At 37.2% G+C, this 15882-nt stretch overlaps 1 protein-coding gene across 3 annotated transcripts in view; it reads right to left on the bottom strand.

Moving 5' to 3' along the window:
* The window catches only part of Pde1a (phosphodiesterase 1A), a 196459-nt gene that overhangs the window by 10351 nt on the left and 170226 nt on the right, over positions 1-15882 (bottom strand). Inside the window, exons 11-14 of one of the 3 annotated variants that reach the window (XM_028762871.1) lie at positions 14625-14706; positions 12361-12481; positions 11717-11904; positions 5738-5945 (exon numbers count right to left, since the gene is read on the bottom strand). In XM_028762871.1, the coding sequence (XP_028618704.1) occupies positions 5935-5945; positions 11717-11904; positions 12361-12481; positions 14625-14706 (402 nt within the window). In that variant the 3' untranslated portion in view covers positions 5738-5934. Of the gene's footprint in view, positions 1-5737; positions 5946-11716; positions 11905-12360; positions 12482-14624; positions 14707-15882 lie in introns of those variants that run through there. The other 2 variants (XM_028762870.1, XM_028762872.1) reach the window with 2 other exon arrangements.

Here is a 15882-nt window from a genome sequence, read left to right as displayed (position 1 = left end):
ATTTCTGTTCATCTTAAAAGTAAAAAAAAAAATAAATGATGCTTTTGATTTTAGTGTGACACTGCATAACACAATGTTACTACCACAAGGAACCATTTCTCAAATTGCTGTATTTAATAATGTCAGAATGCAAAACCCAATGATGAATTTATATCTGTAACCTTATTTCTTATCTACAGCCTATGGTATTAAATTTCCCATAGAATTTGGGATTCATATATTTAAAATTTTACATATATATATATACATAAATTTTTATATCATATTATCAATGATGATAATTATTAATAGTAAGGAATACCCATGTGTTATATTTGTATTATATGTGTTGATTTAGTTGGAGCAGGGCTATGTGGAGGTCACAAGACAATTTACAGGAGGCCGATCTCTCCTTCCACTTACATGGGTGGTAAGTGCTTTTACCCACTAAGTCATTGACTAGTCCTGAGTTTACATATTTTAAGTGCAGCTCCGAGCTGAGTATAATAATAATATAGTTAAATTTTAAATTCAGATTGTTTAAAATGACTTAATACATAGTACCCTTTCTATCTTATGTTCTTAATGAAATCTATTGACACAAATGTGTCAATATGTCCTAATTTATTTAAATCATATGTAATCAGGGTAAGAAGAGGCATAAAAAGCATAAATTGCTGATAATGACATGCTGAATTAGTAATAATAGCAACAACAAAGACAGAGTCATAGAGAATATTTTTAGCCAGCCACACTTCTTACTACCTAATCATCAATTTCATCTTGCACAAAAAGTTTTATTCATGTATGGAGCAGATCTGGGCATTCTACTCCAGAGCTACCCTCTGTTTCACAAACCTGAAAATGTTGCTCACACAGGTTTACTCTCTGATCCAAGAGGGTAAGTTTACTCAAATTGGAAAGAGCAAGAAAATTCTTAGTTGTCAGGAAAAAAAATCATTATAATGTTTCAAGATGAGATTTATGAGACAAATGTGGTATTTTTTCATTTTGTGCTAAAACAAACTAAAATGATTTTAAACTCAGTTCCCTGTGGGTGACAGAGCAGTTTAACAGCAAGAAGTATAAGCAGTGTTTTGTTACAAACAAAACAATAAGCACAAACAAACAAAACCCAAAATTCTCTTTTCATTAATGTCCTTGACTATAAATACTGTAGTAAAGATTAGCTAAGAATAAATTAAAACATGAACAAAAATTCAAGACACACACAAGTCCTATACCCTTGAGACTTTCAAAGTAAAGAGACGGAATGTGTGGAAGAGAGATCACAAGGCTTGGACCTCCAGGGGAAGAAATTTAAAATCCTTGCATCTGTGGTTCTCTATACTCAAGAAATAAAACTGTGTAAATGCTGGTATTTTGTTTTGCCAAGTTCTTCAGGCCTCCTCCAAGACTGGATCACACATAACATATCTCAGTGATCTGGAGCTTTACACAGTACTCATCCTGAAGAATTATCCATAGCCAAGTTAAAGCCTTGTCTCTAACCTGAAGACTGCAGACAGCTCACCTTTTAATGTTAATTGTCAACAAGTATATAATTGGGCAACTGTCCCACCACAGATTGTTTTGAAAGAGAATTTTCTTGGTTTCTTCAGGCTGACTTTGTGTGCTTTCGAGACCAGACTCATTTTGAACTTGAGATTCCCTTGCCTCAGCTTCAGAGTAGCTGGAAATGCAGGTCTGGACCTTTCACCACCCAGCTGAGCCTAGTCTCTATGCTGTTTTTGAGACAGAGGCACACTACATAGTCTTGGCTGTCTTAGAGTGTGCTATGTAGACCAGGCTGGACTCACAGTTTTGTCATTCTGCCTTTCAAGTGGTGTCATAAAAGACATAAACTACTATGCCAGGCTATGTTTTTAAAATGACATTGTAAATTGGGCAATGGTGCCACATGCCTTTAATCCCATCACTCACGAGGCAGAGGCAGGAGGATCTCTGTGAGTTCAAGACCAGCTTTGTTTACAAAGTGAGTTCCAGGACAGCTGAGCCTACATAGAGAAACTCTGTCTCTTAGAAACAAAAAAGGGAAAGAAAAGAAAGAAATGACATTATACTAAAGTTGCACCTTCAGATCCTTGAAGGTTTTCTCCATTTCCCTTTGAATATTTTTGAATTCAACCTCACTTGGAAAGAAACTACAAATATCTTTGTTTTTTTCTTGCTTTTTATAATTGGAGAATTATACATTTATATAATGATGTTGGAGAAGGAATAAAACACAGAAATTAAATATATATAAGAAAAATGAACAGTTCAGTTATGAATCTTTCTACATGATCTCTGGGAACTTCCATGATTCCCACAGTTAAGGAGAAAAAATTATTAAAAATTATGAATATGTATATAAATGTATATGAATAAATATATAAAATTACATTTGTAGTTTAAGAGCTCAAGACATAGGTGATAAAGATTTCTTTAAAATTTTCATAAACTATTGGCTGGATTCCCAAGCTTCCCTTTTAGAGCACTCAGGTCTACAGAAACATTTTTAAAATCCTTTTTATTCTCTGGGGGCTTTTGTGCTTAGGGGAAGGGAAGAATCCTCAATTCCTTAAAAGTTAATTTAAATTTATTAATTTATATCTTTCCACATTAGACAACTGTGACAACAGTTCTGACCTAAGTTATTTCTATTCTGGCCATCTCTCATAGAGACACAAGGTGGATTTGGGGGATACATGGGAGAGATATGGGAAAGGCTACATTGGTGAATTACTGTCAATCACTTTGTATTAAGAGCTGCCATGCTCCTGCCTTGATGATAATGGACTGAACCACTGTAAGCAAGCTCCACTTAAATGTTGTCCTTATAAAAGTTGCCTTGGTCAACTGTGTACAGGTCACAGCTGTGTCTGTTCACAGCAGCAAAACCATAACTAAGAAAGAAGTTGATACTAAGGACTGTATTACTGTGATAGGACTGACCACTTTTTTTTTTTTTTTTGAAAAATGGGAATTTGGGTACTTTGGATTCAAAAGCCATGGAATGCTTTAAGTGGACCTTAGGGGGGCATCTTAGTAGGAATATGACAGATGGTGGGGCTGAGGATGATTTAAACTGTGTAGGCCTGCTGGCCCAAGAGTGGGAAAGAATGTTGGTGTGTGGCCTGAAGAACTGTTTTTTGCCATTTTCCAAAGAGTTTGCCTGAGGCTAAGATGAAGAGATTTAGACTAGTTGCTTGACAAAGGAAGTCTCAAAACAATCTAGTATAAATTCTGTGGTGTGGTTACTAAAGTTCATTCTCATGAAGAGTGTTTTAATGAAAAGGACCAAGCTGGGGAAAAAAAAAACATAAAATGTATGGTTCAAGTAGTAAAAGTCATCAGGAAGTGAAATGGAGCTGAATCCTATGTTCAAGAAGATAAACAGATTAAGGGAGCAGTAACTTTGGGGCAAGATCTCACCCAGCTAAGCTGAGGTCCAAACATGGTAGTACACACCTTTGATTCCAGGAGAAAGAGGCATCAGATCTCTGTGTTCAAGGCCAATTTGATATAGAGCGAGTTCTAAGTAGAAAAAAATTTAAGTTCAGAGGTGGTGGTACATACCTTTGATCCCAGCATTCAGGAGACAAAACTATGCAAATCTCTGAGATCAAGGACAATTTACAGAGCAAGTTCCAGAATAGTCAAGTTTAGTTAGTGAAGGAGTAGGAAAACAGAAAGCTGGTGATAATGTAATAAAACGGGGGTGGGGGTCATGTTCCAGCTCCAGCAAGCAGCAGAACTCAGAAGCTTAGGTCGTGTGGTTCAGGCTTTAGAGTCAAATATAGAAGGAATTATTGGAACAAGTGATGCTGGTTAGCTGGAACTAAGAAATTAGCAGTGATTGAGACCCGCATCATTGAGAAGTGCTTTCTGAGAGCTCAAAGAAGCTGTATTACAGTGATAGCCAAGGGTGCACCTCATGCTCCAGCTATACTTGGTAATATGTTAGAATTAACCAGGTGATTTTGATTTTGAAGGAGTCATGGAGAGCAGTTGAGGCTTGGCACTGTGAGAGGCTAGAGAAGGCCATAGGTGAGGGTGAAGCCTCAGTTGCAGTTGCTGCCCCAGAACTGAAGGGGTCCGGCAAAGAAGTTGAGTCTCAGCACCATGAACAGAGCCTATGAGAGGCTATTGGTGAAGCCTAGTTACAGCAGAAGAATCCAGTGTATTAGAGATGCTAGTACCATGGAATGATTACCAAGAAAGCCGCAACAGTGGAGTGGTGTCAGCTAGAGCCTAGGTCAGAGCTGGAGAAATGACCTAATCTCTTTGGATGAGCCCTAGAAGATCATGTGCAGATCCCAGACATTGGAACAAGAACCTATAATGTTGAAGTTACCTTGGAGACCCCAAGATGTTCAAGATGCCATTGTCATGGGCTATCTGCTGAGGAAAGCTGTTAACAGGAAGTGGAACCAACCAAAGAGAATTGTGCTGCAGCCAACAAAGAGGAAAAGAGTTGGAGATCTGAAGAGCACTTTGTCAACAGACATGGAGATGCAGAGGTTGGAATTTGACCAGCTGGTTTCTGGTCTTGTTTCTTCCAGTATTTACTCACTATGACATTTTTGAACAGTAATGCATATTCTTTGATGTTTACAGTATGTGATCTGCCTTTTGATTTTGACTTTATAGGGGATTACTGTTAAGTGATTTAATGAATTTCAGAAAAGACTTTGAACTTTAGACTTTTAACATTGTTGAAACTGCTATAGACTGTGGGGACTTTTGAAGTTAGAGCAAAGGTATTTTGATTATGCTTTATTTAGGTTTGGCTTCCATAGACTCATATGTATGAACAATTGAAGGGGGACCAGAGAGTGGAATGTGGTGGTTTGAAAATGCTTGGCTCAGAGTGTGGCACTATTTGGAGGTGTAGCCTTGTTGGAGGAAGTGTGGCCTTGTTGAAGGAAGTGTGTCACTGTGGGCATGGGCTTTAAGACCTTCATCCTAGCTGCCTGGAAGCCAGTGTTCTCCTGTTTGCCTTTTGAATAAGATGTTGAACTCTCAGCTCTCCCAGTGCCATATCTGCTCCTGCCTTGATGATAAAGGGCTGAACCTCTGAATCTGTAATAAATGTTGTATTTATAAGACTTGTCTTCATCATGATGTCTATTCACAGAAGTAAAATCCTAACTAAGACAATTCTTATACTACTCTGGTACAGCTAATTATTAAGTTAGCCATGAGGGAATCATAGTCAAAGACAGTATTGAAAAACACTTGTTAAAATATATAGGAGAGTATCAAGTCTTGTAAGTTGTACTCTGATTTCAACATGCTCTGCCATCTGCAGACAAACACACACACACACACACACACACACACACACACACACACACACTGAAATTAATGGAATACAATGAAAATATTTAAGGAAATTTTCTTGGAGGAAAAATAACAAATCTTAAACTAAGTTATGTGGCAAAAACTAATCTTAAACTAATGTGGCAACAGAAGATTTAAACACAACCCAGTGTGTCAAACCATTCTACCCTGGCCATTCATTCTCACTAGAATATAAATTATGAACATCTTCCATGTGATATTCATCTTGTAATTTTTATGAATAATTTTAAGGTAGGGATTATTAAAGCATTATCAGAGGGAAAAACTTAGAATTTTTATAAAGGATAACTTTTAAAAATGTGTGCTTTCTTTCAGAAATTTTAGAAAATGCACATTTGAAGTGAAACTATCTTGGTAGCCTTACAGAAGACATGACAAAAATCACTGATAAGTTGCTCAAGAAACATTTATTGGCACTTGCTGTGTCATCTCAGCAAAGAGAGGTGCCACAAAATACTATTTGCACCAATATTTGAAGGCATAAAGATGTTGATGCAGCGGCCACCAGTAGATCTAGTCCATGCCAGAGAAGCCAAGTCAATCAAGAAATTTGAAGCTGTTATGTCTGAGGTTTCTGATGTCAACTTAGTAATAACCTGCAAAAACAAACAAAAAAAGGATTCCCTTTCTCACTCAGGCTCAGGTAGACATCCAGGAAGAGTATCTTTTGATCAAATTAGAGCTGTCAGCACAGAGGAAGTTTTACCTAAAGGTGCTTACTGAAGAAAAAACTTACGCTGTTCTTGTAGAATAGATTTTGGTTCTGAAAAACAAGGGCACTCACTTTAACAATCTAGAGAAAGTGTGAAGAAATAATGAAAAAAAACCTATGAATAGTTTTATAAATTAGTCACATTTGCATAAACTACTGTAGTAAAATTATAAAACCAAGTGTAGTCAATATTTTTTAATTTTCAGCATATTTTGCCTTTGTTGTTAGAGCTGTTCATGACTCTCATATCTGTTGGTGATGATCTTCAGATGATTTGTAAAAAGCAATTTTAATCAATTTTGGCTCAAGCAGACACAGAATCGAATGAGACATCAAAGATATTGGTCATATATATGTATATATATATGTATATATATTACCTCTATTTAAATATAAATTTATATAAAGAAATAATATTCTGTTTGAGATTCATTTTAAAAGTGAGATGAGTAAGAACATGTTTATTTATGAGTAAGAACATGTTTATTTATTATTATCCAAAAATGTCTTTTCCCACTGGTCATACCTAATAACTCAAACAAGAGAGAACCCAAATTCTGTACAGGAATCAAAGCTATGAGAACTGATGTTATTATATGGGTCCAATATGACTTTCAGTAAGATATTTTGAGATAGAGGTAGAGAATTCATTTATTTTTCATTATAATGTATTGTTATAGAGTTCTATTTTAGCATATGATTATCATGTTTTCATTATTTTCTCTGCTTAATTTATATATCAAAATGTATACTAAGAGGCTAGAGTGATGGTCCAGCTTCTAAGAGCACTGGTTGCTCTTCTGGAGGACCCAGGTTCAATTTCTTGCACCCACATTGGTGGCTCATAATTATCTGTAATTCAAGTTTGATGGGACCCAAAGCCCTCCAAAAACACAAGGGACACATATAGTGCACAGGCATATGTGCAGCAAAATGTCCATACACACAAATTAGACAAATTTAAAATGCCTGATAAGTATGAACCCATAGAATAAAATATTATGCAAAGGATTTAGAGCTAGATATGATTTTCATACATGGCCTTATGGAATTGGAGCATATTTCTAGCACATGACAGGGCTTACTGTGTACCTTAAAATATAAGGATTAATGAGTGAATGATTTTGATATTAAGAATTCACCAAAAAGCTGGACTGACTGGAGATGGGCTTTTGAGAGATCATTGGCTCACAAAGATTCTAATGTTATACATGGATCAGTCTATTGAGAGCATTTCAATAATTGGCCAAACACTAATCTACTCATGAACTCATTGCTGAATGGTAGCAAGGACTTGTTGGAAACAGGGTTTCTTTTCCTATATGAATTAAAATTGAGGCCAGTACTATATTGCCCTGATTAATAAAGAACGTTTGAAACAGAGGGGGAACAAAATTAAACAGGGAATGTTGAGCTTGGAGAGCAGAAATGAGAATACATGTATATACATGCACTCATAAATGTAAACACATATGCATGTGTGTATGTGTAGTTGTGTGTCGTGTGTAGAGTTCTTTAACAATGTTAACAAACTTCAATGTTCTTGTAAATGGTCTAGTCACTGAGGTCATATGACTTCACTAATATGGGATCAACATTGCAGCACCTAACCTGCCTATCTCTTCCTCATTGCCACCTTGTCTACTGCCACATTCTAACTCAACTATTTTCTGAGGGTACATAAACTGCTATAAAGTCTTGTAGCTATTATTCATATTCATAATGCAAAGTCAGAGAAAAAAACTATCCTTGCAATGTCAGAAAGCACACAAATTCAGATATAAAAGATACTAGGAAACATTCCATGTATTTATCTTTCCTTTTGGCATCCATTGGTTGGTTTCACCAAGTAGAAAAATGTACATTATATTGCGTGAAGCCTTTGTGTAGAATCTCCTTAAAGAAGAATTAAAGCTACTGACTCTCAAACTATTTCATAGAAGAGAAATACAAAGAGTTTTTTTTGTTTGTCTGTCTGTGTTTGCTTTTGTTTGTTTTTATGAAACCAGTAGTACACTTAAACATAAACCAGACAAGAATATAAATAAAAATAAAAGTATAGGTCAATATCCCTGATAAACATGGAAGCTAAACTCAACAAAGTGTAATTAATCCAAATTCAAGAACACATCAAAAATACTATCTATCGAAGTGAAACTAGCTTCATCTCAGAGATGCAGGATATTTCAACATGTACAAATCAGTAAATATAATCTCAAAGACAGAAACAATATGATCATCACATTATATTCAGAAAAGGCCTTCTGGTATATCCAATAAACCTTCATGACAAAAGTCCTGGATGACCTCTGGATACAGAAATATATCACTGCACAAAAAAAGTAATACACTGCAAGCCTTGAGCCAACATTATGTTCAATGAAGTAAAACTTGAAATATTTCCAGTAAAATTAGAAATAAGACAAGAATTTCCACTTTCTTCACTCCTGTTAAATATAATCTCAGCTAGAGTTGTTAGACATGGAGAGATAAAGGCAATACAATTAGGACAGGAAGAAGTCAATATGATTGTACACTTTAAGGATAGTACCTCTCCTCGTACCTCTGACAAACATATTTAGCAAGGTAGCAGATACAAAATTCACACATACTCTTCTTGCTGTTTTCAAATGCCCACCTCACTACAAGAATAGTAGCATATTGCTCTGACATCTCATGAATAATGTAGAAAAGATAGAGACACAAGACACTAAGAAATAACAGACTGATGGTAGGGACATATTCTTCAGCCTAGATGAATAAATCTAACTCAAACTGGACATTCTGGGATATTAGAAAGCTTTTGTATATTTTAAGGCCTAATATCAAAACAAAATCTACATACATCAATTCTAGACAGATTATGTTCAGCTCCCTAGGAGAAGGCTTCCTGGATGAAAGTGTTCTTTTAAGGGACGTTTTAACTACTAACTCACTTTGTTACAGTGAGCTTCACATAGTGGAACCAAAGGATTTACACCTTTCCCCTGATAAGGATTAGTGGGATGCTCTGCAGATCTGAAGATGAGCTAGGTTCTGAGGAATGCTGAGATTGAGGTAACACCTCTGGGATCCTCATATAGCTTCAGTAGACACTGGATCACCTTCATGTTGTCATCCCATCTGAGATAAAAAAAGATGCTCTCACTTAAGGGACTGAAGGTTGGGAGTGGTCCATAACAGATTACCATGACCAAATAAGCTGACAATCACTGACTTTAGAGTAGGCATCTTTTTGTAGCAGATCATGTTTTCATTTGTTATTATGAAATATATTCATACAAGATAATTATATGTATAATTATAAAAGCATGTATAAAGTATTATCATGACAGTAAATGCCATGTGTGGTACAATGAAGTAAGAATGGCTCATATACTTGGTCCCATGTTGGTGAACCTGTTTAGGAAGGATTAGGAGGTGTAGCCTTGTTGAAATAGATGTCTTCCTGGATGAACTTTAAAGTTTCAAAAGCCCACACAATTCCCAGTGTCCTCTCTATGTCTAAGGTTATAGATCAAGGTGTGAGCTTTCAGCTGTTCCTTTGCTTCACCACTGTGAACTTTAACCTCTGGAACTATAAACCAAATCAAAACTTTCTTTTATAAGTTGTCTCAATGATAGTGTTTAGTCATAGCAATAGAAAAGACAACATACAATTATGTATATATGATATATACACACATATAGATTCCACGCATGCCAGAGAATGAGCAAAAAGAGATCAGATCTAAAACTGTTTGGAAGGAGAACAGATAGGATTTGATACAAGGGTGGGTATAGAGTTTAAAATGTTTAAAGGCATGTGGTACAATGATATATACACATACATATATAGGCATACACATATATTTATGTATACTCGGTATCATGATTATATTTAGCATCTATGCATTTTATAAATATGTGTCTTAGAGTTTCCATTGCTGTGAAGAGACACCATGACCAAGGCAACTTGTATAAGGAACATCATTTAATTGGGGCTGGCCTGCAAGTTTAGAGGATCAGTCCATTATCATCAAGACAGGAAGCATGCAGAATACAGGCAGACATGATGCAGGAGGAGCTGAGAGTTCTACGTCTTGATCTGACTGCAGCTAGGACTAGCATCCTCAGTGAGCTAGGAAGAAGCTCTCTCCAAGCCCACCCCCACAGTGACACACTTCCTCCAACAAGGCCACACCTACTCCAACAAGTCCACACTTCTTACTAGTGCCAATCCCTAGACTAAGCATATTGAAACCAGCACAATATGCATAGAAAATCTCCTTTCAAACATCTAAAGTCTAACTTCTGGCTCATGCTGTTGCACACATACTGCTTCAAGCCTCCCTCTACTGTTTCACAGTTTGGAGTTCAGTCTACACTTTCATCTTTCTCCTAGGTGGCAGATAACTGCCTCTTTTCTGATCCTGGGTGACAGGTTTGAAACCCAAACAAAATAATATCTTCTGATATGTAGTCAGAGAAACCATTGCTAAATCATCTGAGAGACAACCCTACATTTGTCTTTCCTTTTGAGGGACCAAACAAATGTTGTGGTCACCACATTCCCCCATACCATTCCTGCAGAGTTTCCATGCCTACCGTCTCCCGTTTCCACAGGCTTCCTTGTTTCTTGTGTGGGAAGCAAGCTCCGCCTCCTAGTCTGTACACAGCCATTCCGTGCATGTGTCTGAAAAGGTTTGATCATCCACGCCAGGCTGCTCCCTAGCCCTCTTTTTCATCCCTTCTCCTATTTATCTGCATCATCACTTCCTTAGTGAAGGCTTTCTTCTCATCCCTATTTCAAAGTACACTCCTGCTCATGTTTAGCATCGCAGGCCTTCCTGAAGACTGAAGCAGGTCTACTCAGTTCCCTCTCATTACGCAACCACCGTACCTGTAACAACCAATTCACACAGTAGTTTCTACTCTGGATACCCAATAATTCAGAATGCTTTTATTCATTCAAAATTATTTACTGAAATTATGTGTATGCATGTGTTTCTCTCTCTCTCTCTCTGTGTGTGTGTGTGTGTGTGTGTGCACGCACACGTATCTGGAGATGTCTACAAAAGCCAAGAGAGGTCAGTATTTCTGCAGATGTCTACAGAGGCCAAGTGAAATCAGTATTTCTGCAGATGTTTACAGAGGCCAAGAGAGATCACTGGATCCTGGAGCTGGAGTTATAGGCTGTGATGAGCTGTTTATCATGGGTGTTTGGAAAAAAAAAAAAAACATGGGTCCTCAGCAAAAGCAGCAAGTACTCTTAACTACAGAGCCATTTCTCCAGCCCCAAACTTTTATTTTTAACTAAAATACTAGACACTCAGGTAGATACAGCAAGAGCTAGTGGCCTTTCTTGGTGCTAGAACAGGCTTGAAAGCACCATTGACAAAGCACAGGGGTTCTTACAGTTTGTCATCATGTTATTGTCCCTTATTGCACATCTGCATGGCCACCATCCATCAGCACACACATCTGCAGCTCAGGTGACATGAATAGCAATATCCTTTCTTAGCTGGCAACGGGACCAGCTGTCTCATGAGTGGTCAAATTTCAATAACTAGCAATAGTTTGTATATTTTATAAAAGATGCACACCAAGTGGAAGACAGTGAAAATTATTAAGGAATTAAAGACTCATTAATGGTAGCATCATCAACAACTGTACCTTGGGCAGCCAACTCTTTCCACCTCTCTTTATTCTGCTGAATGATGTCCACCAGGTTGTTTTTGAAACTCTTCAGGTCCACAGCTGACAGAGAGTAGTCTTGGGTACAGCTCCCATCACTCATGGAGCTTTTTGTGTTTGACCGCCTCAGAGAGTCAACAACATGGAACCCAATCATGGTGGATGAACTACCATTGTCAACCAAAGAAATCAAAAGACAACTAAGTCAAGATACCATACAAGACAGGTTTATAGAGACCTGCAGGTGTTGGACAACAGTCACATGGGCCCACATGTAACCTGGCAGGTGCTTACCCCTCATATTCTCTTTCCCAGGCAGAGACTGTCCAACATGCTTCATTTATTTCCTCTCTCTTTTTTTAAAAAAAATTAAACAGACTCTTTTTCAGCTAGTGCACTCTGATTTTGGTTTGGCTTCTACTCATTTCTCCCAGTTCCTTCTCCCACCTCATACCCTTTGTCTTCTCATTTATTCTGAACCATGATCAGTTGCAAAGGGAGTGCACTACAGTATATAGACACTAGATGGCACTACTACCTAATAATTACTGCAAGAACTGCTGGCCTACTTTTGAGGAAAAGAATAATTATTGGGTAAAAGATTATTGGGTAAACTATTATACCTGCTTGCCCCATAGTTAGAAGACTCTGAATTTGAAGCTTCCTCTATAAGAGGAATAACAATTTTCTCTGTCGAGTCTGTCAGGAGAGAAAATGTTGGCTCCACTATGAAATCAATGAAACCTAAAAAAGCAAAACACACAGAACGATAGATACAATCAAGTATCACAATTTCATAAACCATATGGTAAGCCACAGTTAGGACTTCCTGAGACACATGTGGAAAAAAACAAGTGCTCACTACAGAACTGGCTAAGCTGAGAACAGTAACAATCTTCAGAGGCAGCTACTTTGGGTAACAATGCATTCAGTAGTAAGAGCTGAGAAACGAAACTTCCTACCTCAAGCACATGGTCTTTCCTATTCAATATTCTATCCCTTATGCTTTCCTAACTATTGAGCCAGTTCTAATGATCAGGAATGTCTTTTCTTCTTAGTGAGAGGCCATTACCCTTATGAATGTTCCTCATTTGGTTTTTGGTTGTTGGATGTTATACACTAGGAAAAAAAAAACGCTATCTAAACCATAAGAAGACCAACTAATTAAAGGTCCCCACCCTTCAGGCCACAGGAGGACAGCCACTTTTTTTTTCTTTACTGCATCATAGTGCTCTGTGAGGGCATTCTTATTTCAAATTGCTGTTTATTATTCTCTGGATGTAAAGCATTAGTTCACAAAGTGTGGGCGTGTGCTGTCAAACCAGCAGAGAGAACACTGCAATCTCCAGGCGACAGCACTAATCCCACCACTTTGAGATGTCAGGATTGAGTGATGACTTAAATTTGAAGTGTTCATCAAGATGGAGAATGACGGGCAAACAGCAGAGCCTTGTCCACAGGATGCATTTGCCTCTTAGTAGTGAGGTAAAAGGAGATTAAAAACAATAACCTTTTTAAGCTCTGAGACTGAAAAACCTTGCAGTCCCAAGAACTATTAGGTGCCTTTGCCTTGAACCCATCTGGGAACAGAAACTAACGTCTGCATACAAGAATAGAAGAATCTGGAGGTGACACATACAAACATGCAAATTAGCCATTGAATGATTAATTAAAGTATTGTATGCTTGACACTTCTCTAAGGATGTGTTGGGATACATTTCAAATTTTACAAAAAACTACTATAATTTTGTATCTTAATTAATACTTGAATTCAAAGTAAAATTAATTGTTCACCCAGACTTTAAACTTTCTAGAGCAGGTAGATTGTCCAATAATTCAGCACCTCTACTCACTAAGAGGAATGTGTATCAGAGCCACTAACCACCGGGAGTCAGCCAGCTTGCTAGATGGGATCCTGAGTCTACAACATCCACACTTTCTGAATGGTGATAAGCACCCGATGCTGTTTCATTGGCTGAACAGTTGTTGGAAGTTGGCTGGGAAGGGAAAAAGTTATAGCCAACAGCTTTCCCACTGTCCTAAAGTTCTGTAATAGCTACACCAGAGCCCAACTCTGGAGAAGGGATACAGATTCATACATCACATGGTTCTGTAAAGAGGAGGCTGGCTGTTGGAATACTATCAGAGACAGGCAAGCACAGGGGATAGTTTAGTAGCCTGGGACTCAGCTGGTTGTGTTACGCATCCCTTTTCTCAATATTGCTCTTGGCAGTCCAGCTCCCTGTGTGTTCTGTGCATACACATACCCCTCTCCATACAGTGCATCTAACAACCACAGACTTCCACCTGCATCCTGCTACATCTATACCCCTCTAAGGATAACGATAGGATTCCACTTCCCTAATAATAGTCAAAGCTGGAATAGTTTCTATTCAATCAGAAGCATTTTAGGAAGTGGGCTACATGGTAGGAGAATGCCCATGTGATCTAATTTAGCAATCAGAATAGAGACCTGCTGCAAGTATACCCCTTAGAACTTGGTCTCTCCTTACTTTAGAACACATAAAGAGACTCTGGGCTCTAACATGGGTCCTTGTTCATAGAGATCATTTCTATTACTTTCCTTTTAATTAAATTGTTTTGTTATTCTTGAAAATTTTTGTGTGGGCTTTTACTTTAACTCCTTGGTTAAGAAGACAAGAACCTAGAACCACCTAACCTTGACCAGCAGTAGCAGTTTTATTGAATTCATTTTGTAAAAATACTTCATTGATTCTCCTTCAGCATTACCTAGATCAGCCTGAAGTCAAAGTTTAACCTGAGTGTTGAGTGAGGTTGGTCTGGAAGACTTTGAACAGCATAGTACATGCGTTTGAACACCAACATGTCCCACCCACTTTTCAGGACCAGCATTCTTCAAAATTACCTATTTGAGACTGGGCAACCATCGTTGACTTCCGATCACAAAGTGGAGAAAATGGAAGCCCTAATTCAGCTTCTTTGTCTCCCTGGGGAAAGAAAGATGAGTAGCCAGAATCAAGATGGGGAATTTAAGAAAATGTGCATTCACTACACAGGAGCATGTGGATTTCAGACAACATGGTAGAAAGACCAATTTTGTGGTTACGATTATATAGAAAGTCACTGAAACATGACGGTAGATGAGATTCAGGTTAATATACAGGAGATAAAGGATGGACTTGATTTGGAAATATAGGAGACATCAGCTTTAGTATATGATAAGAAGGGATGCTGTCAAAAGGAGACAACTTAAGCTAAAACAATGTCCAGAATGACAATGTCTAGCAGAATTCAAAAGTAGCCCCAAAGACTCCCATTCTTTTCCATTCACACATATTTTCTCTTAGAAACTCAAAGAAACTCTACCTTGAATGCTGCTATGAAATGGTTTATACAAAACTTCTGTGTTTAACAATATTAATAGGCTTTGTGTTTTAGAGAAGTTTCAAGCAAATAAAAAAAATTTAACAGATTAAAAAAAAAGAAAATGTGCAGTCTAGATAGAGTAACTAAAAACAACCACATCTTTTTAAAGCAGTGATACCTACATACTTCCTCATATCATTAAAGTCTAAACTTGTATAATGTATCTTGAATAGTTTTTTGGAGGGATTTTCTAGTGCTAATACATCTCTAAATATCTTTGTAGTATCCCAACCTATTGACTTTGAAGAAACAAACATTTCAGTTTTCCGAAGTCCCTATGGATTAGTCATTTCAGTGCATTCTGGGGATGTTAATTAACCACGAAGTTTATGGACTTATCCTCATTTTTTAGATTCTGCTTCACGAAGTTTTAAAAAGCAAGATTTTATGTTCCACTGTTTTTTCAAGTGAAATATGCATGAGTATTTTGAAATCTCTTTCTTTTCATTGACTAAGATTTATTAAATGTCTCACTACAAATGATTTTTATCATATGTTTATAATGCAGTTCAAGAATGTCATCAGTAATGATGACATTACTGAATAACAATATCCTTAAGTGTTTAAATTAAAATATAATGACACTGTCATTGTTTAAAATAGAAATGACAGATGATAGCCTTAATGGGAAAAACAATACTAAAGACAGATATTTATTTAGTATTTACAGATAACAGTTGTCCTTGCCTGACAGTATAATATTTGCATTTGGCTGATGTTATTGATGGAATATCTGC

The sequence above is a fragment of the Grammomys surdaster genome, unplaced genomic scaffold, assembly GCF_004785775.1.
Source record: "Grammomys surdaster isolate TR1022 unplaced genomic scaffold, NIH_TR_1.0 136, whole genome shotgun sequence".
Classification (NCBI taxonomy): Eukaryota; Metazoa; Chordata; class Mammalia; order Rodentia; family Muridae; genus Grammomys; species Grammomys surdaster.
This window is presented reverse-complemented; position numbering and strand designations above follow the sequence as displayed.